The sequence below is a fragment of the Dicentrarchus labrax genome, unplaced genomic scaffold (assembly GCF_905237075.1).
Source record: "Dicentrarchus labrax unplaced genomic scaffold, dlabrax2021, whole genome shotgun sequence".
Taxonomy (NCBI): domain Eukaryota; kingdom Metazoa; phylum Chordata; class Actinopteri; family Moronidae; genus Dicentrarchus; species Dicentrarchus labrax.
The window spans coordinates 17,957,732-17,983,403 of NW_026136721.1; the positions used below are offsets into that span (position 1 = coordinate 17,957,732).

The 25,672-nt window shown below is 38.1% G+C and overlaps 1 protein-coding gene across 1 annotated transcript; it reads right to left on the reverse strand.

Annotated features, from left to right (window-relative positions):
• Positions 1-235: 235 nt before the first annotated feature.
• On the reverse strand, positions 236-22,833 carry LOC127355104 (voltage-dependent calcium channel gamma-5 subunit). The gene is made up of 6 exons (XM_051385594.1): positions 22,547-22,833; positions 10,734-10,974; positions 6,462-6,548; positions 4,279-4,419; positions 3,874-4,019; positions 236-3,105 (listed from the first exon to the last, which is right to left on the reverse strand). Exons 2-6 carry the CDS (start codon positions 10,927-10,929, stop codon positions 2,842-2,844), a joined length of 834 nt encoding a protein of 277 aa, XP_051241554.1. The 5' UTR covers positions 10,930-10,974; positions 22,547-22,833; the 3' UTR covers positions 236-2,841.
• Positions 22,834-25,672: the final 2,839 nt, after the last annotated feature.

The window sequence follows — 25,672 nt, forward strand, 5'->3', positions numbered from 1 at the left end:
TTAAGAATGCTTTACTGTTTTTGAGGTCTCTTTAATAATGTTAGTTACTTTCTGTGTTTTTAGCACTCACTAAATGGCTTTATTACTGTGACATAATAATAATATACTGTATATATGATCATTTCCATTTTTGCCATATAACCATGAAAAAATGGTAAGTTATCCTGTAGCAACCAAAAACTGGATTGTACTTTTAGATACTGGGTGAATACACATTATAGAAGGAACAAGCGTATTGTTTATGAAATCCCATTAAACTTTATTTCACTGAGTATACATATTCCATTGCACATTTAACATCATGAAAATGACTCTGATTGTAAAAATACACAGATATTGACATTTCATGTCTGACAATGACACCATCTGAATACTTTATGTAAGTATACCATTATGCAAAACTTCACATTGTCAGTGTGATGCAGAGGCAAAGCAGCTGTTACATCTACTGCAGATAAATCTACCCAACAACAAAACAACAATATTTTTTACATGTACTGCTGTCTATACAAAAATGGATCTATGTACACATGGATGAATTCATATTTACAGGGTTTAAAATAAATAAAATGTAGCTGGTCTATATACCAAAACTGTTCTTGAGAGAGTGAACTTTGCTTAGCTTGAGCAAAGTTTGTGTTTATTAATTTTATATATGTTTGTTTACATGTACTGCAGGTGGAATACCATAATCCTGTGATGAAATGTTGCATGCTTTAAATAATATGTGGAGTTCACACCATGCAACATTAAATACTGACAATAATTATAATTTTAATAATATATCAAACTAACAAAATTATTGCACAAGACAAAATGTTTCTCTTTAATATGTTTACTCACACTTAATGCTGCATGAAATGTATATATTCAATACTTAACCTTAAGCCACTTAACCTGGATAAAACTTCTTCCTTGGTACACTGAGGATTGCAGTATATTTGTCAAACATCTAAGAATATTAGGTCATTATGAGGGTGTAAATTAGAAAAATATGTATCTATAATTTAGGTTTATATATGTCTGAAGGAGAGGTATTTTACTATGTGCAAAAAATCTTATTAAGCAGAATTTCCTACAGCAATTGTACATTCACAATGGCTCCATATCAGAATAGTCTTTCATACCACCTGACTCATTCACATTCTCCATCAAAACTACGACCACATACTCCCCTTTGGCTGTCTCTTCTTATTTAAATGTATAACAAATGTTTTATAACTCTAATTGGATGAACACAATTAAACAGTGTTGCCCCTGTACAGCTTTTCTTTTTAAATCTTACACTTTTTGTCTTTAATTGATTGACTAACTAAGAATAACATTGTATACAGAAATCATTGATTCTCTGATAATATAAAAGGTTTATTTACATCTGTATCTTTTGAAACACTGATGTAAAGCAATCCTGTATTCTTATTAATAATGCATTATGAGAGCAAATAAAGCATTTTACAAGAATATACAATAATACACGCAAAGTTTATATAACCATTAATATATTCACATTTGGGCCTTTAAAAAAGATCTCCTATATCTGGACTAGCAGCCTATAATACAAACCTTTCCTTTGGTGTCAGTAACTAAAACTGGTGAAAGGGACCAATGAAAGCAAATGAAGCTGGAAGGCTTGACAAAAAAAAAGTGAAGCTTTTCACTCTTCGGTTACAGCTTATAAAGTTTAGGAAACACCTGTGGCTACATAACAATTAATGAAAGGACCTGAAGTGGAAATATTACTTCTTAAATGAAAGTCAGTGTGATTTGCAAATTATTTAAAAATCACACTTGAAACAGAAATACTGGGGAGGAGGAGTAAGAAATGAAGTTCATATGGGAGGTCAAAGACCATCTGTCATAAACCTAACTCTCCCTGTCTGTAACCCAAACAGTTTGTTCATAAAATGGTATGTCAATACAATTATCAATTTGAGGGGTTGAAATTCTCATTCATCATGTGTTTCATACTCTCTGCAACTGAACATGAAAAAGTTCAAGTTGAGTTCTAGCACGACTTCACATAAACATGTCTGAAACTGTTGATGTGAACACCTACAGTACAGTATAACTCAACAAAAAGCCATTTTATGCACATAGTGCAGCAACTGAGAAGTGACAACTGAGAATGTGAGTGAAACTAGCTTGTGTACACTGACTCAGCTGTTGCACGTGTTCAATCTGTAGAAAGAAAGGAGCTATAACAATTTTATTTTAACCTATCAAACTTGAAGTCTGAAGTCTGCACAATTTGAGCAATAATCTTATAATCAAATTGAGAAAATGTTTCACTGATTAGTTTCCACTTTCTGGCTCAAAGCACATGCTGTGCTGTTTGGTTTTGAAAACCTGCAAACCATCTCCATGTCTGCTGTGCAGTGTGTAATCCTGTCAAAAAGCTACCGCTACCAGGGTTGTGGTAGTACAAGCAAAGAATGGACATTGAAGCTACTCAAGCTACTCCTTTCAGACGACTTCAGCCTTGGTCAGTTCAGCAGGTTTCTTGTTACCTATCACTAAAAACTAGAGAGAAAGCAGATAAAAGTACAACCTGGTCCAACTCGTTCCTCTCTCATCTTCTAACAGCTCTCCCTGAAACGAGACAGGTTAGCTGAGAATAAAGTGAACTTGCTAACCTGCAACTTAGGTTTTGCTCCCCACAAAACCAAATGGTGTAAATAAAAAGTTGGGAGGGTAGAGAGAATCAGGTCATAGTCAGGACACTTGAAGACGGGAATGATTCAAGCTAGAGAATATCAAATTATTGGACAATTTTATGCCAAAATCCAGGCAGATCAAAATTACCCCTATGGTGCTAACACAACCACTCAATGATCCTCTGCCTCAGCAAGGTGAGGAGGACATTTGTTCATACTCTGGACACTTGAGGAGAGCAGGGTAGTTGGAGGAATTCATCTGGAGGGAGGCCTCAGAGGAGATAGAGGAGGGACTGCGACCACGTCCGGCCCAGGCGTCTGGATGGAGGAACTGGCCGGAGTAATCTGAGCAGTTGCTGAGGCGGGGCCTGTAGAAGCCCTGATGGGGCCGGTACATTTCCTCTGCTGTGTAGCGTTTCATGAACAGGTACACCGACATGACACCAGCCGTCTGGTTGGAATGAAGGCAAAGAGACAAAGTTCACTCTTGTTTACTCTCTCACTTTGTACCTCTGTTTCCTGTATAGTTCAATTGTACCAGCTTTTAATTATCTATTAGATTCTGCAGCATTTTGAGAGTGTTGTTAATTAAGACAGTTCTAAATAGGAAAAAGTAGCCAAACTAAAACTAGAAGAAAGAAAGAAATTTAATGTTCACCATTAGAAGTTTAATGTTCACCTGTGTCTCCTTTTGTCAATGAAAATTTAATAAAATGCACATGTGTGTACAATTCAAGCCACTTTAAATTAATTTGATTAAACTGAATGATTTGAGTTGAGTTGAGTTGAATGTGTTCAATGTGTGTATGTGCTGTATTCAGTTCAATTCAATTCAATTTTATTTGTATAGCGCCAATTCATAACAGAAGTTATCTCAGGACACTTTTCAAATAGAGCAGGTCTAGACCAAACTCTTTAAAACATTGTTTAAAACATCTGTGTGTATTTTTCTTTCTGACTATTTCTCACAGCACAATAGATATCTGAAGGAAGGGATTTGGCAAAATAAACACCACATGTTTAATGCATTTATTTCCTGTCCTTTTTGTGACAGTGCTGGATTACATGTCTCACACAAAGAAGGGTGATTTTAGGATGAGAGAAAAAGTTAAGTAGGTAAGAAAGAAAGTTTAAAGGACTAGTTTTGACAAATTGCTTGTGACTCCTGGCTGTGCAAATACATATAAGGATACATTATCCACATTTGCTGTGACGTTACCTCAGTTAGCAGGAAGGAGATGGCAGCAAAGGCAAATGACCAGCCGTACTTGTAGCTGAAGTAGGCCTCATTAGTTTTGGTTCTGTTCAACATTTCATCATTAATGTTGGAGATGTACAACACCAGACCGACTACTAGAGAGAGACCTGAGGGAAGAAAATAGACAGAAATATAAAACTCTAATGATTATGGATAGAAAGAAAGATTCAATGAAAAAAATATATTGATAGTATATGAATCATGTTGCCATAAATTATTATAAACCATGCATCTAGTGATCACATATTTTAGAATAACAGTATGTTAAGTAAGTATAGTAAACGTAAGTTAAATATCTGTAACTATGACCTTTTTAACTGTTTGTTAAATTATTAGTTTGTTTTTAGTAAAAGTCAAACCAAGTACCTGACAGGATGAAGAAGATTCCAGAAACGAAGGCCAGGATGGTGCGATGGGGTCGGATGTGGCCGATGTTACTGAGTACGAAACCAATGAACATGAAGAAGAGGCTGACCAGAGGGAAGGGTGTGGCAGAACGGATCATCTCTGGAAGAAGACAAGAAAACGGATTTGTTTGTTTGTGACTGAATTTGAAACCAGGACTTTCACTGAATTTGATTTGAGATGGCTGTTACTGCTTTGTTCTAATTTATGAGGTTTTTTTATTTGTTTTGTGCACTTCCTTCAGTGAATGACTGACATTTCAAATAGAAGTTTTTTTCCCCTTAGAATAGCAGCATGAGGTCTACTGAGGTCGGTCTTACTCGTCAAGTCAGAATTTCATGGGTTTAGGACATGGTTCCCTATTAATATTAAGATGGAGCTGGACCTCCCTACTGTGAGCAAATGGACCTCCCAGAAGTAAAGCAAGTCTGTGATACTTTTTTCAGAACCCCATTGTGTTCTCCATTAGACAAAATGTTATTCTTCCAGCTAAGTGGACCAGATGTCTAAGGCCATAACCCTAATGGAACTGGTTATTTAATTAGTTGGGTAAAGTTTGGATTGTGTGGTAAACTTGCCTATTAAAATCCAGTGTAGATAATCAGCAAATTCAGGAAAAGCTAATGAAAAGAATGACAAAAGATCCAATAGCAGGTGCAAGTTATTACAAAAAAGCTGCTTTAAAGTGTCAAATCTAAAGACAAAGCTTTATGACAGAGATACTTCGCCATTATATATTAATACATCAAAGCCATGTGACCTAATGTGAATGGACAGGTCCTGTATTAACCTTTCATGCTGTGGGCATTTGAGTTACTATTTCTGCATCCCTCCATCTGAAATTCTGTTACCATCCTGCATGTTAACTGAATTGTACCAGTGTACCTGGAACTATACTTTAATGTATTGCCCTGTATTTTAACTTTCAACTTGATTTTAGAAAGGAGCAAATTATTTCTTATTATCACTGTCAATGTAAATCCTTACATGCCTATATTGTGTTCACTTCTTTCTAAGATGCACACTTCTTTCACTTTCAGGTTTCTGTAACTAACAAGTTTCAGACTTGATACTGTAACTCTAACAATAAATTATCCTGTCTCCAACTTCTGTTTCTCTCATTCTTCTCTAATACAGTACTTAAAAGAATAATAACACCTTAGATAGAAGTTATTTGAAGCATTTTAGCTGCTCACAGAATAAGCAGATTGGAAAATGGATGGATGAATTCATTTATACGGGTATCCAATTTCTGTCAACCCTGTGTTATGACAACCTTCAGAGAGGGTTGTGAGGTGTGTGAATGCACCTAGATGATCAAGTAGTTCACCTTTGTCTTACTATGTTTTTCTTCTTTGACATCAAATCACCCTTCTTTGACATCAAATCAACTACATAGATGACAGCACAGTGCAGAAATGTGGAGTCAAGCAACAGACTTGAGTCTTGGTCAGACTTATCCTGTATGTGATGACTTTAGACTTGGCATAACAAAATCAAAAGAGGCTTTACACGCATTGCAATCCATGCCCACAATAATCCTACAGTAGCATTGGCCCAGAAAGGGCTGCAGACAGACGAGCGCCCTCAGTGACACATGGTGTTACCAGACACTTCTTTCACCTGCCAGCGATGAGGTTCACTGGCAGGGCGTAATGCGTTGAAGGTCCATGCCATCTCCCAGTTCCACCCACTGAAAGTGGAGAGAGTGCCAGTGCAGGAACAATGACAAGACTTCTCACTTGACTTCTCACCTGTGAACATGGCCAATTTTGTTTATTTGACTATGGTAGACTGGAACTTAATTCTCAGGGTTGTAGCGGATGGTAAACACATATAAAGGCTGTTTACAATAAAATACCATTTACGTAGCACCTCTGAGGGTTTATGCATTGTTTTAACAGCTTGTTCCCTATTGACTGTAGCTTGACAGTATAGGTTGGCTTAAATGGCCCTTGTGGTCTGCGATAAAGTAGCTGAGGTAAGGTAGGTTTTACCCGACATTTTTACTTACGACCCTGTTTAATCTAACCACCCCTAGTTGCCTCTTCGGTTCACAGCACAACACTTCAGACTAACCTCACAGTTTCACCACCCTAAAGCATTCCTCGAATATAGCTCATATAGTATGAACAGTTACTTACTCAGGACACTAACAGTGGACTCGGAGGTCATCTGGACGTTAGTGGGCATCACATACTCTATGGTAAAACATCGGCCTTTCTCATCCCCTGGAACAAAGAACAGGGAAAGAAATATATTGAGTACAATTTCACATTAATATTGAGTTGAAACAGGGTTCAGCACTCTACACAAGAACAAAGAAAAGTCAAGCACAGAAGCATGTACGTTACGCATGTATGTTAGCATAATACACAGACGTCTTGTAGCCTCTGCATGATCATAATACCTACCCTGGCAAAACATTCTTTTCAGTAAATAGACAGGAATTATTTTCACGTGCTGGAGGCTGTTGAACGCCACTTAAACAGAACCTCACAGAAAGTTGCAAGTGAACATGGTATCGACAGCTTGTTTCATATAATACACAATTTCTGCTGTCTGTATTTGTGTGAGGAACACCCAGCATTAGATTTTTGCACCTTCCCCTTTATTACTTTTGACACATGCAGTACAAAGTCTGGCACCAAAACACACTGATACACAAATACACACTCTTCCAACTTATGTCTTCATTAACACTTCATTAACCCAACACAGTATGAGGTGTTAGATTAGGTGATATTTTGTGGTTCTGCATATGTAAATAGCTTTCATAATGCATATTATGTGTTGATAATGCACACGAGAACAATGCATACTCATGCCTAAAATTAATGTACATTAAACAGTGCATATGGATGATGCATACTAGTACATACTTGAACTTATTTGGCTGTGTTTTGAATAGTTTTTGATATGATCATATAAAGAGTAAACTATGTAACCACTCGCTTGTTTGTCAAGTTCTGGAGGCACTGGCACCGGAACAGGGGGACAACAAAAGGTTTTATAGTGGAGGCTGGTCACCTCATCTGAAAAGACCACGTTTGCAAACATCATACAAGGAAATGGAGTTTTATTAAATAAAATACTGACTTTTAGGGAAATGAGCAGAGGGCCTGTTTCACTCATCAAATACTAAGTATTCATGAGTGTGGCTATTGTTTGCTCAGGCCATTAGTGACAATCTGGATGGTTTACCACCTTCGGCTCAACAACCTCCTGTCAGAAACCCTGGGATTTGAATCAAAAGATGCTCAAGAGTATAAATAACTTGTGAAGGCAATAACAATCAAGGATTGTGTAATAGAGATCAGAAGCCGGTCAATTATCTGTCCCCCACTCTTGCTTTTTATTTTGCTTTTCGCTTAAAGCCAGCATTCAATGTCCCTAAATGGAAAACATCCTCCCAGGGGAAGGAAGCCTCTGTGGTTCCCTGGGGTTTCCCTCCCCTGGGTTATCAAAAATCAGGCTTGTAAAGCTGTTGTAGCATGATTGTAAAGCTTGTGCTGTTTTTTTTTTTTACTATTTACCTCCACAGTTAGGCAACTGTAATTCTCAGTCCATTTAAATGTAACTGCAATAAAGGGTAACAATCACTATTACAGGTAATGTTGATTATGCTTTCACACAGGAGACTTAAAGAAGCATCTGGCTTAAAGGACACCAGTAACACTGCAATGCAATTATTAAAAATACAGTTTCGGAATAGATGAAAATAAATAAAAACATATGCAAATGTGATTTTAATAATGTTGTCTAGTGGCTATTGCAAAGCTAGACTCATAGTGTAATCGCATAAAGGGTAACCTATGCTTATACAAACAAGAAATACCAAGAATGGTAATTAATAGTACAAATGAAGACAGCGCTAAATTCAACCTATTTACTCAAAGTCATTGTTACAACCAGTTCTGCTACAAGGCTTACAGTCTACAAAACATTACATGACTTAAAGCAATCACAATGACAAAATTAAGCTCAGCCTAAGTTCAAGCAGGAAGACCTTATCATTCAGCCTTATTCATTCACAAATATCTCATTCTCCTCTAATTAGCTATGGCCATTTACTCTTTCAGTTAATCCAATCAGATTTAGCCACAATCTACTCCAGCCAATCATGCTACTGCCATCAAACTTTAAATCTGTGCTCCTCTCTGCTGCTTTCAGCTGTAATTACAGTGTGAACTGATTGCAACCCTCCTCCACCCCATTCACCGACAGTTCATCATATTCAGTGCCCAGGTTGAGCTCATCAGAAGTCCACTCCTCATCACATCCAGATCTTCAGCATTCTCTTCATTCCTTCATAACCACCACCACCACCACCAGTGTCTAGACTCCATCAGGGTGTTTCCTATACTAATCACGGCTTCAGCAACCCCTTCAAATACAATGACGTCACAATGGGGTCTAATCACCAAAGACTTCTCACATTTCTCATTGTCATTGTGCACATATCAAATGTATCATATAAAATCTATATGTTCCTTCAAAAACGACCTGATTGAATGGTCAGCGCTGGTTGTCGGGGTAGAGATCCTCTACAGGAACTCATGCTGGAACCAAATGCTAACAGCTAAACACTCCGATGAACTCAAACCAACATCAATACCAACCAAAACACCAAGCAAACTTGTTTGTGTTCTCTGGCATAACAACGTACTGTGACACTGTGCAGTAATTGTTTCTGGGTCAAACTAGAACAGTTAAGTGGGCAATAAGGCCACTCAATTGCCCCTAAAACACACTCTAGACCATTAGTCAATTTATACTGTAGCAAAGGCCTGCTACACAGCAGGAAAACATCTGTTACCTAATCACAACTAGATTGCCTACATAATGACATGACTGAATGATTAACCCTGAAACAGGACTGGGCAGGTCAGTTGTGGTACAGGGGTTAATGGAACAATTCAACAGTAAATGGAATAATATTACAGGATAAATTAACTCAAAACAAAAGCTTTTCCCATTTTTTCAGGTCCAACTTTCTAAAAGGCCCAAACTGAAATATTAATAAATGACAGCAGGCATCAATTTTTGTCAAAACATCTACAGTACACATCCAACAAGTATGACACCGCATATTGAGTTAACTGTCGTCATTACCAGTCAGAGCAAAGGGTAAGAGCAAAAGTTGATACCTGGTTTACTCTGGGACAACACTTGTCTGGAGAGTTGTGTCTCTAAGAAAAGAATAAAATCTAACAGTTAGTGTGTCTTTTCCAATAAAGACCTCAGAGCATGCCTTTGTGATGTTGGAGCTGGGGAGGAACAATGTTTTGAAAGGCCAAAAGGTGTTTAAGCATGCACTGTGGGAATATGTGAGCTTTTCTAACTTGCTCTTGTTTTTCATGTTGAGTGCGATGTTGGCAAAGAGATGCAGGTCAAAAAGAAGGAAAAAGAAAAGCAGTCAAGGAACAGAGGACTTTCTGCATCAATCCAAGGTGCTTCTGGTGCCACAGAATAGAAGTCAGCCACAGGATAAGTCATGAGGAAAGACATCTAGCAAACCCAATCTTTCAACTGGAATAAAAATACTTGACATTTTCAAGGATACACCCTAGAATTAAAGCAGAGTGTGGATATCAAATATGAAAGAAAACGTACTGCTTGTATCGCTGCACAGAGGTTAAGGCAAAGTTAAAATATTCATGCTCAAGTGTTTAAACACTAAGCAAAGACTTATACTTGCAACACTCTAGTGGTTAGAGAGGAGGAAAGAAAGCGGAAAGAAACACAGGTGACTGTACATGTGCAATACACATTACACAGAAAACTAGATATTGAGGTCCAGATTCACCAAAGCTTTGTGCAGGACAGAGCACACTTAAATAATGTGGTTGCATTAAGTATGTTTGCACCTATCATGGTGAATGACTTTTAATGTAAACTATATGTACACTTTAATATTTGGTGGTTTGAAAAGTTGGTGCTTCTGAATTTACAACTAGTCCACAAATTAGTATCCGTTATTATTCATTTATTTTGTTTCCTTGAAAGATTTTGCATGAAATATTTTCATGCAGAATGACTGGCTAATCTTGCATCTTGTTTGATTGTGCAAGTTCATTTTGCTTACATTTCCTAGTGAATAACTGATATGTCAAACTACCACTGCATAGAAATATTGGTGAATCTGTACCGTCACTTTGTATTTTTGCCTTTGAAGAAATAAATCTTATACATCTAAAATGTTACTTTACATTTTGATATATTGCCTCACTTAGATTAGTAAGTAAGTATCAGTATTTACCACTGATAATAATCAAATGCATCACTGGTCACTAGTCATAAAGCTACGGCTCTGAGCAGAACAGTGTCTGAGTGAAATAGAAGTCTTGAAATAGAAATGGTATACATGAAGAGTGAGGGATAATCTATAAGTTTCAGACTTGATACTAACTCACCAGCCAAGAAGCAAACCCTCCAGAGGCCAGAGTGGAGGGACATGCGTATCTCGGTGCTCTGGTTGAGGGGAAGGATAACGCCCTCCTCCAGGTAGAGCCAGTAGTCGGTGCTTACAGCGATCCCCAACAGGCCCAGGGCGCAAACAGCGAACACGCTGCTCAGCAACGTCAGCGCCTTCCTGCCACATAGGCTCATACCACAGCCTCAACAGCAGGGGGGCGCCGCTGGCAGAAAGGAGAGCTGGGAGAGGGAAAGAAAGAACAACATCTTCACCAAGTTCACCAACGTTAAGGGGAACAAGTTATCATAGAAACCTTACAGAGACAAGATCAAACCATCCACGTGGGAAGAGAACAGGAGAACTGGAGGAAACCAATGAATAACATTTTCAGAACAAGAAAAACTACAATGGCAAGAAGTTGCTGAATTTTTTACTCTTGAGGACAAAACTTATACATGCTGTTCCCTAAAAGAAAAGCAAAAGCTTCTTATAGCTGAAAAAAAAAAACTTTATAACTATATAAAGCAAATCAACTTGATTTGAGGATATTCTTGATACTAGTGGAGGAACTATACTGTCTTATCTATTAACACTGATTTCTGGAAAGTTCTTGTCACAATTAGCACAGGTAAAGATGCTATGTAAAATAGTTAATTTTAGTTTTTTATTGTTTAAAGCTGTAACAAGGGAAACGACTTTCATTTTTTGTTGATTCTGCCAGCCCATTTGGACACCACCTTGTTTAACTGATTTCAGGGGGAATATGACTGAATCCGACCCAATGGCAGGCATCAAGAATAACTATATAGAAATAGCCACTCTTCTCACTGATGTGTGTACTTATATAGATCATATAGAGGCATCAGTAATAAATTGAGATAGTTTAAATCATTAATGAGTCATATGTGATGGGTTGGAGGTTGGCATTGGGAGGCAGATAGTGTGTCTGTGGGTTTATTGTTTCATCTTAATTCAGGTTTATAATGGAGATCTTCCACAGCTGCTGTGACTGTACACCAAAGACTCCGCATAACAGCAGATGACTCCAGTCACTGATCAGACGGAAATTAATGGAAAGTAATAAATGGGATTATGATAATAGATAGCCTTAACAGAGACTTTCTTCCTCTTAGCTAAGAAAGAAATCTGGGAAAGATTCCCTCTCCTCCAATCTTTCATTAGAATTTGAATAACCACATTGTGCAGGGCCAATGGCTTAGTGGGGCATGTTAGGAAAAACATTATGTAAAGTTTTTCATTTGACTGCCCTCATGTTGCCCTTCAGCCCAAAAGCTGCTGTATAGCTCATACCACTGATAATGTTCAAAAGAAAATTATAAGATTGTTGTTATTTCCTTTTTTTTTTTGCTAAAACCACACACAATTCCTAGTATCTGATATAAATCCACTTCCACATCTAGCAGCATTGCAGATGGTGTACAGTATGTGTCAGCATATGAATGTGAGCGCTCATCACACAAAGCAATGGATCTGTTCGTATGGTAGCTGATGCCCACATTTGCCGGAAGCTGGAGCACTGGGGGTGCCTGGCATGGATATGTGTTGAAAGGAATTGATTTTACATAATGAGTTCTCAGTGGGTTGCCACATTGAACACCCACTGGGCGGACTGCAAAGATTGAGTGAATATGTGAAAGGATTTTGAACTTTTCATAAGATTCACAGCATTTACTGTGGATCAACTTCTTGTATCAGGACTGGATGTAAAGCCATAGAGAAGGGAGATCTCCACACATCTGCCAGCTTCTTGACAGAACAGACAGACATACAGATAATGGGCATACATAAAGCTTTTGAAAGGATGCAGCAACTAATATTTCAACAAATTGCATGTTTTCAGCAGAGTAGGAAGAGACACTGGTGCCAAACATATTCAGATTTCCTGCACCCCATATAACTGCAACTACCAAAGCATACAAATATATACTTTATAAAGGCAATGCTATATCATAGAAAACAAGACAAATGAACTTAATCAACAAATAATTTTATCTGTGTGGTTAAATTGTGTTTAATGCATATATCCTGTGCAGTATGCCCCAGACCTCATTCCTCTTATGGATGTAAATCAAGTTGCCCCACTTCTTAGATAATAAATCCTAGAGGACTGTTGTTGTAAGTCTAGCTCTCACAATTAATAAGATTTATATGCTCTACACATGCACACTGTTCATTTCTCTTCTTCCTTTGTAACAGTGTTTATCTGTTTCGTCCCTCATTAAAGTAATAACCTCAAAGATTTTCATTTAAATTAATGTCTGTGAAGTCACTATCGCTGAATGAGGTAACGCAGAGGTGATTGAGCCAATGGCTCACTGATGAATGCATTGTAATACATTTCCTACTGCTGCAGCTTTACATTAAAAGTATTTAACTGGCGAAACACGAGTTGGCTTTTTTTATGAAGTAGTCACAGGAAATGCAATGTCATTGTCAGTGAGATTAGCAGTGACCACTATCAAAAATGCATCTATGAAATAAGACAATGGTCATTTTTTGGGACAATGGGATTTTTTTGACAGTTTGAAATGGAACAAGAAGGAGCAGCCACAGTGAGCTGTTAGATGAAGAGCTGCTGGCGAGAGGCTGCACACCTGCAACTTCTTACTTCTTTATGACTACAGTTATAAAAACAAAATAAAATATTATTGAAATTAAATCAAAATTATTACTATTACAATTTCAAACAAAGGAAATAGTAGTGTAAAATAATAACGGTTGTTTTTCCTGCCTCTTAAAACTGGACCTGCCTTCACAGGTCAGCATGTTATGCCAGAAAGAGTGATGGTGATTGGAAGCAGTTGGGATGCATGCATAAGCAATCAGAATTCACCAAAGCACAAAGGACCAGCATTAATGAGAAAGGGACTATCATTAAACCACAGCTATTCTTGACCATGGTGCAATCAGTGGCAATTCATTTACAATGGCCATGTAAGAGCTCTATTTTCAGTCATTTAGCATCAAGCTACAACTGGAGGACAAGATGCATGCTTTACATTCATAGACCTTCTTGTATTACTGTGGTTGACAAGAGGGCTGTTTTAAGTTGTACAGCACAAAGCACTCATCTAAGTGCTGATTGCACCTAAATATGGGCATCTACAAATAGGGTGACTGAAAGAGATAGAAAAGGATCTATTTCAAGCCCAGACAAGGATACTGTAATGATAATGATAATGCTAAAAGGACACTGCACAAACCTACTATGAGGTTTTCCCAAGACAGGTAGAAATAAATCAAAACCAGGTTTTCCCTGCATATCTAAATCCTGTCCACAGTGTTAGCCAGATAAGTCTATTTTGAGCACAAAACACCAGGATAATGAAAAGCAGCTGAATGACACTGTATCTGCTTCACAATAAAAGCGTTTCATTAAATCATGACTTTTGCTCTGAAGTTGGTGCATGCTATGCTGAGTTACAGTCACCTGGGTAGTTTAGCTTTGCTTAATTGGGTGTCAACTAAGGCCACATGTGGACATTCTTTTGTGTTTGTTTTTTTGTTTTGTTATTAAACTGCTTAGAAAACATTAACAACATTAACACAATGAGACCACAGCATGGGCCCTCTAAAGTGTACTTGCAAGCTAGAACACCTTGTAGCATGTATACATTAGCACTGTGCTGATTTGTCCGCACAGGTCAATAATGGCTAACACCAATAATTAGACATATGAATAAACAACACCTGATTTTCAAATAACACCAACTAAAATTGGAGAATGGATGGATGAGTGACCAAACAAAAAGCCAAACATTTAAATCCACAAAACCAAAACTTCATCACACAAAAACAGTCACAAAGCTTCTTCTCTGTGCTGCTGATGCTGGTCATGGTCACTGTACATGCACATTGTGGACAGCTTTGCATCACAGCAATGATTTACACTAAATATGGAGATCCAGATGTTTTACTGACAAACTCCCTATTGTTGAAAGATGGACACGGTGGTCACTTTTGGACATTTTGTTTCAGTGTTCCCTCTAAAACATAGTTTGTAGCCACATTATATTATTAAATAAAAGTGTAATTTATTTCAGTAGTAAACTGTTTATTAGATAATATGCAGCATCTTTTGGTCATCTGTTGGGGGGACTTTCTCTGAAACCAAAGTGCGCAGAGTATTTCCCCAAATATTTCCTAGTGTTTGCCGGATCTGTGGAGAACGCCATGTTAGCTTATGGTGGAGTTGGCGCACCATGTACAAAGGCTGAGTCCTTGCCAGGGGTTCGAACCCTTCCTGTGGCCCTTTGCCAAAAAGGGGTCCCACATCCAGGGACCTACTATTGTGTGTCCTGGCTCACTGGCATGGATTATTTGGATGTATTAGAGCCATCTTTAATGTTGCTCTGCTTGCTGATATAACCAGGAGTGGAAAATTAGGGAGAAAAAAAAGGGATATGGCATTGCACAAAGCCAGACACAGAACAGGCATGTGTGTTTGAGGATGAGACCCCATTGTTCAGGTCTCTAAAGGATTATAAAATGGTGGCCGATCTCAGCTAGAGAAAAAAGGTTAGATTTTTTTTATAGAGAAATGTTTCTCATTAGATGTTCAAAGCCACCGCAACCAACAAAAAAGCCTTGAGGTCCCTCTGTGTCTGCAAAGGGATACACAAAACACTGTCTCATGCATAAACATCAGCATTTCCTTTCAAAAACATGTTACGAGTCCACAGCTGCTTAAAAATGGCTTTGCCATTGTTACTCCTTTACCCTCAAATGTATATCTCTTTTGCAAAAGAATAAACTACATTTTATTAATTTTTAATCAAGTTAAAATTACAAAAATATTCTCACAGATGTTTACAGATCCACTGTGATATCCACAATGTAAAAGCATTTTTCTAAAGGAAAAGTGACAAATATTGTTTACATTTTCAACGATTACTGTGATACTGAACAAAACCACTAGGGGTTCAGCAGAGGCCATGCTGGTATCAAGTAAGGCAGATGCACACCACTGCTAGAGTAAAGGGCACGTCATCACAGAAAGTAGGGCATTCCTCTTCTGACTTTGTTAACGTAACCTCCTGTCAACCTTAATTTAAACAGCTCACCGCCAAAAATACCCCATTTTCCAAGACCAACTGGAAACCCAATGGAAAGACAAAGAGTAACACAGAAACACACAGACCTCCGGGGCAAACCACATCTGTGACTGGTCAGAAGAAGGCAGGGAAAGAAAATCGCTGACCTGCAATGTAACTAAATGATATTATTTACTAGACATATCATTTTCTGGCAAGAATAATGTTTAAATGAAAATAAATAGATTATAGAATGTGTGTAACATTTAGGAGGATCTATTGGCAGAAATGCTAGATAACATGCATACCTGTTTTCATTATAATCACCTGAATATAGGAGTTGTTGTGTTTTTGTTAACTCAGAATGAGCCTTTTAGGGCTACAGACTTGTATGCGACTAAATGCTAAACACTGAACTGGAAAACAACTTGTAGTAAGTTGGGTAAATGTGATCAACATGGTTTCTGACAGCGGTAGTCTTTTATGATATACCTGGACATGATGATTAACTGTGGATTCTTTACCCCACCTTTGTCTGATTTGAAAATTAATATGATTTCTAGTTTAGAAATTACATTACATTTCAGTTTTGAATATTGTCCACAAAGTAGAGCTCTAAAATTGTATTTAAGCTGAATATGGCTTGTGGTAAAAAGGACTAATGTCACTGCAAAACAACTGCCACTAATTTTAATTTGTGTATTTGTTTATCTCTGTCGAGGGGTTGTCAGTGTCCCAGCATGGATTTCTCGTTTGCATGCTTACTGACCTAGCTACTGGCTATATGAGAGCATGGCTGTGAGTGCCTCTGATGTGGACAGGCTAACACTTTGGAAGTTAGTTCCTGTTGGTTGATGCTTGCTGAAGGAACCTGAGGACAATAGCAGTTCATTGCAGTGCACAAGAGAGAAGATATGTCCAGGTCACAGACACAGCCTCGACCTGCTGAGATCTGCTAGTACAGTTTAAGCAGATTTACTTAAAGCGAAATCATTACACGTGCCTACAGTATACTTGCACACATTCATGCACACATCGCTCGCTTAGACTCACCAACGTTCATAAAAGTATATCAAACAAACCACACTTGCACATTAAAACATCATCATACATTAAAGCCCATTTCACCGACCCACAAACTGTCCACAGCCACTCACTTTGGTCCTCACTTATATCAGTTGATATTGGCCTATCACAGACATATCAGTATAATTTCTTATTGGTGTATATGTTTTCCAACATGTGCTCATAGGAAAACTGTCCCCCCCCCCCATTATATTGTGCAGAAATAAATGGTTTTGGTAATATATTGGTGTCACTGGAAAATTTATCCAGCAGAGTGTGCTGTGATTTAATACTGTAAACAATACTGAAGCAAGCAGCACAGAGTAAGAGAAGAAGCAGCTTTCCAAATAGAATTGGTTAACAATGTATATCTTAGATTTTTAACATGTTGAGAATTTATATTTATCTTTAAATATGTTATTTGTTTAAGAAAGCAGCCTTCTGAGTACCTTTGCATGATCATTTCGGTGGACAATCCACAAATTATGGCAGTAGTGAACATAGATATCAGTCTCAGAAATTCCATACAAGTTGGGATCCAGTGAGTATTACAAAAAATGCTATAATTTTCTGTGTTTTGTCCGTCCAAAATGTCTTCCAGTGTTAAAAGCAAAGTTAGAATAAAATATATTATGCAGATGACTAATTTGACAAACATTATTTCAGAATCAACACGAACATTAAAATGCATTACAAATCCAAACGTGATATCTTAAAACTATTTCATACAACAATGATAGTTACAAAAATATCAACTGTTTTCTTGCCATTACAATTATGACAAGAACAACACTTTTTCCAAGTCAAACATACTATATACTGCAATTCATTAACAGATACAAGCCTCAGGTCCTGTCAGACAAATCTTAAAGAGCCATTTCACCATTAATTATTCTGTTATCATTATGTCAATCTAGATTTTTTTGTAGAAAAAGTACGCTTTGAAATATACCCAATAATGGCATATAAAATTACATTTTTAGGCTTAAAGTCAAATTCAGACCACAATAAAGTGTATGTTTACCCAGTTACCCAGTTTTTACAGAGGCAACACCCCTTATCCTAATTTTTAAGGACTCTTCTAATCTAAACATAGTAGCCATTGTTGTTTGATCTGGTATGTGGTGATTCTAACAGTTAGTATCAAATATGACTTTTATTTTCTCCATGTGTTCTCGTAAATCAGCCATTGTCTTTTAGATATGCTGGCCTCCTGAAGGGAGCTAACAAGGATGATTTCTCAGTGGTCTAATTCTGGAGATGCCTCTGCCCTCCCTTGAAGGTATGCCTACCAAAAATGAAAAGAAACACACAGTCGTTCAAGCCAAATCCCTGCTGTAGGCCAGACAGCTTACTGGCGAACAGCAAAGAGAGGTGGTGTTGGCAGTGCGAGCTGTCAAGACAGAATATGAAGTGGAAATTTTTGTGTCATATTCTCACCTCTTCTCCACAATAAAACCACAGGACAAAATCAGTCAACTGGCGGTTCAATATTGCCACACATTTGCATATAAACAGTTGAACCAGCTGACCCAATGTAGAAGGTGTTTCTTCCCTCAAGACTCTAAGAGCAGCCTGTATCAAAATGCAGTACATCTCTCAGCTTTAATGTCAGATCATCTTAATTGGATAGGGCAGATCTGGATACAGCCCAAGCCTTTCACGCTGTTCCAAAAGCAGTTCCCTTATGTCTTTTAGCAAATGGTTTTGGCTTTGAGCCGTCATCCCCTGTGTATTCCTTCATACAGTATATGATCAGAAAATGTACAAAGACCTTGTCAGTCAGCTTGTTCTCTGCATTTAATATCTTGTAATGATCATAAATAAGTTATAGTAAAGATAAACTGAAAGGCTGAACAAAACTTTTAAATTATATACTGCAAAAGACCCTCCAAAGACCCTGTGTGCTTTACCAAAACTTTTACATCAGGGACAGATGTACTGAACTGCTTCATTCCATGCAGACATATTTGTAAAAGATAATGATAACTTGAATGACTTAAAGATGACAGACAAGTGTATTTAATCTAATAAATCCCAAGTAAATTGCACAGTAGTGAACTCCAAAAGGGTTGACACAAAAAAGCGGGATCTACAGCAATAGCACTATCCATTTACCCTTATTTGTTGTCAGAACAAGTCTCCCATTTATGAGTGCTTGACTTGGCCTTGTTGCCAGGCAACACTATACAGAGAGGCCTCCGAATTAGTTAAGCATGAACGGACTGATGAGCGAGTCCCAAAACAAGGCTTCCTATCTGGTAGTGCATTTTACATGCTGGAGTGGGGATACGGAGGATAGCAGGAGAAAGACACAGAGGCACAAATACATCACAGAAGATTATAAAACAAAAGTATACAGGACATATTACGTGCAGTCACTCTAAAACACACAGAAAAAAGACATGGTTTCATTAGAGACAAGTAGATGTATTCACAGTCATTTAAATGTGTGACTGAAAGATAGGAATTTATAAGCATATGCTAATAGTTACATATACAGTATTCTACTGTACAACTATAGTCCACATCTGAGTGAAATTCCAACAGGACTTAAACAATGACTAAAGCCACATAATATATATAGAACCAGTCATATTAAAACTAAAGACTGGATCACTGTTGGGTGATATACGAGATGAACCAGTATACCGATCATTTTTTATATACCACCATACCAGTGCATAGCTGAAACAACTTCTGCAACTCATTTGCTCGTGCTGCAATAGAACATCTCTTTGAATACTTAAATACTTTGAGTATTTTATGAGTATTTTATATTGTTGTTTAGAAAAGGAAGCAATGTTTAAATTGTTGGTATATCTTTTTTATTCTTAAGTTCAGTTGTATTAGGTTGCAGTTTGCACAATAAGAACTGTTCACATTCTGCAACTGTTTCAATATTCGTATTCCTTCATATATTGTATCCTTTTGTGGGGCCAGAGAAACCAACGCCTTCAGTATATACATAACGACATGAAAATGTTTCTATATCCTATGTACTCCCTACAGTAGAATAAGCCACTATAAACCTATATAGATACAACAAAAAACATGATATATCGTGAAACCACCAGAATCTTAAAAAAATACCATGCTGCAATTTTTTGGTCATACCGCCCAGAACTAACTGTCACACTGTAAGGCTTTCAAAAAGTGAGGACCAAAGAGTTTACTTGTCGAGGATATTCCCATCAGGAACTTCCTTAGAGCGTGAGTGATTACTGAAACCATTGAGGTGCAGCCAAGAGAGTGGGTTGATGCCACAGGGAATGCTTACTTACTGTGCTTAACAGATTCGTTTTACTGTGCGGCATGCTTGATATATGCACTAAGAATAGCAAGTGATGTTATGAAAGGGTTAAGAAAGGAAAACAAAACAGTACCCACTAATAACATTACCAAGTCTTAGATGCTTCTAGACATCCAACCTTCTGACTAAACATGAGTGTTTATGTCTGCCTGTCTGCCTATACATAGACAACAGGAATGTACAGTTTTACTAACAAAACCTAGTAATTATTTTACGTGAACTAATATTGGCATTAAGTGATATTAAACAAGCTTTTTGTCATAGCTAACTAACTACCCATAACACTAATTCACCTATAGTTAGTGTACAGTATAAGCATAGTATAATAATAATAATGCTATTAATAAAAAATTAAATGTGTTCATATTTCTCAACATGGAATTTGTGGCAGATATTCCTATTAATGATGACGTACCGCTGTGTTTTCTTGTTGACAGGAGCGACAAATTGGTAAAATGTGAACAGTGGTATTTCAGAGTTAACAAGACACAAGGGTGAAGGAAACATGGTGGAAGACTGCATGATTTTAATGACATGACACATGGAACAGGGTGTAGAGCCCTTTGTAACACAGTCTATGGATCATTGAACCTTTGAATATTTGCCCATTACAAATGCTCTGTAAAGCTTCATTAAGATTTGTATACCAAAGAGGAAAACTACAAAAACATCACTGAATGCCATTCAGGGGTTAAATATGTGGTTGTGTAGCTTTTGACAACAGATAAGATTCTGCATAAAGCTGAAAGCAATGCATGCATACATTTTAATGATGGTCAAAAACAGCTGGATATGGGTCAACTGATTTCAATGAAATCTTTAAACCTTTTTGAGTTACCTTGAAAACTATCTGGATAAACTGGCATTTACATAAAAAATAAGGATCTGTACAAGAGTAGCAAATAGTACAAATGTAACTTTTAAAAGGCTGAATTGAAACTGAATAAACCCAAACCCTACTACATTATTATGTCCAGATAACGTGGACAACCCATTTTATCAATATCTGCCTCACTGCAACACATAGTCTCTCATCCAGAGAAGGTGTGGTGCAGCCTGTATTGGACAGTGGCTAGAAACCATTTTTCTTAAGCAACTGCAGAAAAATCATTGCCTGCAGCCCACGACATCCTGGTCTAAATTTGTGCTGTAACAGTATATGTCTGGCTGGCACACTGAGGAGTGTATGTCAGCCAAGTAGGCCTGTGCGCTGCCTATTGCTGAAAACACATTCCAGGTTGATTGTTTTTTATTTGATTTATTTGTATTGAGGAGGTATTGAAATTACAATTGAATCTTTGTTAACTTCCAGGTAACTTTTTGTAATAGTAGTAAAGGAAAAAGAAATGTAACAAGACTCTCAGTTATTGATTGGATGACAATGTATGTTTACTTTAATAGTACATAATAATTAACCAAATCTCCTAAAAGCACCAATTTATATAAGCTTATTATGAAAAATTAAATAAATATAGGTGACGGTGCCTCCGTGACATCTGTGACTTCACGTTGTTTTGTCAGTCGCTAATATATCATTATAATCCTCGGTCAGTGGTTAAGTAAGTGTGCAGTGAATATGTCGGCTACATCCTGGGTAAAGTAATGAGAGCGAGCCTTTACGCCTGCCGGTTAACGTTTGGCTCGAGCTCAACTCGCTGTCCGCGGTGCTGAACCAGTCCCACGCGCTGCTGTGCCGCATAGTCCGTCAATAATGAGCTTAGTCCATTGAGCGCGGTGTTAAACAACAGTGTAATGAAGGCAAACTCATGCAAACCCCTTTCGACCACGTCTTTGTTGGCGCCGGAGTATCCAAAGTAAAGCAAACGTAGTCTGGAACTGACTTTTTCATGTGAGCACAAATAAGCTCTATTTCTCCTTCTCTCTTTCCATTTCTCTCAACCTAAACAGAGTAGTTGCGTCACGCCACTCTTCTCTCTTCGTTACATCTCCATCAGCACGTCCCTTGTAGTTGGGCGCAATTTTAAAGAGTTGAAATAACAACTCTGAGTTTAGTTTTTCATGCCTCTAAACTTGGAGACATGCAGTGTGTCTGTGTTGAAGGGGTGCGCCAGAAGGCAAAAAAACGACATATATATTAGATACAAATTTTTAAAAGTCAATTAAAACTGCAGCTTACATTGGGCAGTTTGGCTTACAATGATGAAACAATTAATAGTGTACTCCACTCTTCACGTAGAAGTGTGGGTAAAGTGAGTGAACTCAACAAACAAACACACAAAGCCTCACTGTAACCGGCATAAAGCAAAACATGCGAGGCATCAAAAACAAACTATCAACAGCGCGTTTCTATGCGCCAAATATCCACGATAACACTGATATGTACAAAATGCTTTTTAATGCAGATTTAATGTTTCTTACCTTCACGAAAAAGACTTGTTGAGGAAAGCTCTGTTCTCCCTCTTCCTCTGTTCTTTCTCCTCGTGTTTCTCCCTGTTCAGTCGGTCCGTTTTGTCTCGGGTTTAGCGCGCGAGAAGCCTCTGTGACGGACGGGACCCGCGGCTGCGTAGCTCGCGCACCACTACTATCCAAGCCAGTACTAACCGCGTGGCGCGTGGCACGTGGCGCCCAACCTCGCACTCCACCTATCTCCAGGTACGGACAGGGGGGGAGATACTGCGTGAATGTGATGTGGTAAGTCGTGTGGTAGTTTGGCTGAGTTAATGGTTCAGACCAAATAGGCTCCAACCCTGAAGGCGCCATGATTTCTGCAGATGTTGCGTTTGTAAAGCTTGTTTGCTGCAAATCACATACTGTTTTAGGTGTTTGTGCAAACGGCATATGGTGACAACTGTGTGAAACCTGTGTGAAACTCATATGGTGTCCCGAAATCCACAGGATATATTTTTGGTATTGTTTTATCACAACATGCAGCCAGCTTCTAATTGCTATGGTAACTCAGCTGCTTCTGAAAAGGTTGAGGTGCAGTAGGAAGACTTAAGACAACATAATGAGTGTTAACAATGAGTCTAATTGGAAATCTTTTTGGCAGTCTCTGTTTTTTCCATTTTTCCCATTTGTTTAGATATACACTGATCAGCCATAACATTATGATCACCTGGGCTCCCTGGTGTTATGTTATGCAGCTCCATATGCAACAAACTGTGATGCACTGTGTGTTCTGACACCTTTCTATCAGAACCAGCATTTGCCAGCAATGTGAGCTGGATCGGACCACATGAGTTGAAATTCGCTTATGTGCCGGTTCACTGCTTTTCCTTCCTTGGACCACTATTGATAGGTACTGACCACTGCAGACCGGGAACACCCCACAAGAGCTGCAGGTTTGGAGATGCTCTGACCCAGTTGTCTAGCCATCACAGTCTGGCCCTTGTCAAAGTTGCTCAAATCCTCACGCTGCGCATTTTTCCTGCTCCTAACACATTAACTTTGAGGACAAAATGTTCACTTACTGCTTAATATATCCCACCCACTGACAGGAGCCATGATAACCAGATAATCAGTGTTATTCACTTCACCTGTCAGTGCTCATAATGTTATGGCTGATGTGTATAAAACAGTGACTGGAAGAATTAAGGATGTAGCCTATACCCAATGAACCTTTAAATCTGTGTTAAATGTGTTATGTGATAGTTTCAGGATAGCATTTGGTCACATGTTCAGGATGGCACAGATTTATACGGCATCCAAGCTGCTGTCAGACTGAATTCAACACAAACTGTCTTTGAGCATATGGACATTCATTCAGTCATTCAGGAGCATCTGGCGAATCCCATCCCATCCATGACTAACCACCACATTCTGTTCCCGACTGATCATAGGAGTGAATGAAGAGGTTGTTATCAGCTTGGCTCTGACTTGGCCTTTTACATAACCTTTCACTGTCCTCACAATAAGGCAACCAGGACCTTTCTCCTCCAATTTTGCATCACTTCTTCTGTCAGAAGTTTCTCCTTTCTCCTCCATCATTTGTCATCACTCTTAAAGTAAATATATTCCCTCCTCTGCTATTTTCTCCACTGCTTTGACGACCAAACATCAACGGCAGCAAAATCCAGCCTCCTCCAGGCCAAACACTAACGGCAAACATGAACTTTCCTGACATCCTTCAAGTGTGAAATACTTGGGAAATACTCAGCCCTTGCTGACCAGATCAAGGTATAGTGAGAATTTCTTAAAGGCTTTAAAAGTGAAACACCATGATCTGCCCATGAGGATGTACAGCACAAAGCGTGTCTGTCACAGAACTTGAAATATCTTTGTAAAGAGAGAGAGAGCGAGCCAAGTCATTTGTAGGTTTATGGTGCAATGTATGTGCAAAAACCCATTTTTTAAGCAGAGTTTCTTATTTGGCCACAATTTTGCCGAAATGCAGACTCAGAAAAACCTGGTACTATAATTTCTTCTTTTTCTTTCTTCATTCCATTCTTCATTTCTTAACATAATGCAAACATAAATCATTCAGTCCAGCTTCCCAATACACCCTGGCTTAGTCATTATTCACAAAGATACTAATGTGTATCAGACTGTAACGATAAAGCATCTGTGTTACTTAGGGCTATAACAGTTTCATAACAGAGCAATATGGTTGTATATGACTTGGCTCTGGGAGTTCAATAACAGATGAAGGTAGGCTGAATATGTGTGTATAGTAGCCTATGTATTTGTTTGTGTAACAGGAATAATGAGAGAAACCAGTGGACTGAAAAACAGAGTGTTAAACAAAAGCTCACACACCAGCTGGCTCCACAGTCAACACTGCAGGGCTTTCTCTAATCACATGGCAGCTATATGCATTGTCAGAAAATATGTGAAGAAATGAAGTTCAATAATTGTGTACAGTATGTGTCACCAGTGTTACAACACAGGAGAGTAGACATTTTAAACCAATGAACAAATTGTAATAAAGTCATATCAATTAAACACAACTGGGAAGATTCTCGGATGCATAGTGCCAAGTAATTTACTAATCTACTAATTTAGTAGTAATTTGACACACTGATTTGACATTGAAGAAAGGACTGGAAACTTAGCTTTGATGTGTTGTAAAATCTTACAAACTGCCTCCCATCTCTCTAAGCCACCATTTAGGACATTGGCTGGCTGCCAGCAAGGAGCTATGGTAATTATGGGCCCTCATTTGAGAAAACATCACTAAGATAGATGAAAGCTATCAAGTGAAGAGTCTGAGGATATGTATAGTGACTAACAAGATAGAGGAGAGTCCAAAACGGAGGAGAGGTCAAGGTTGGAAGAAATTAGTGGAAAACTTTTCAATGATCAATACAATAATTGGGACCTGCGGCAAGAACTGCAAACTGTCTTTGTTTCTTTGAGTGAACACCTCACTGTGAATAACTTTCTTTATATTCTTGTTCCTTTTCTTTGAGCATTACAGTTTATTTCTTCCTAAACTGAGCATACAGTACCTGAAAACTTTAAATTCTGGACAGGAGAAAAGCATATACAATATTTATCCCTGTTATGTACAGCTTGTTCTTTGGAAAAGACACAACAGGATGCGGA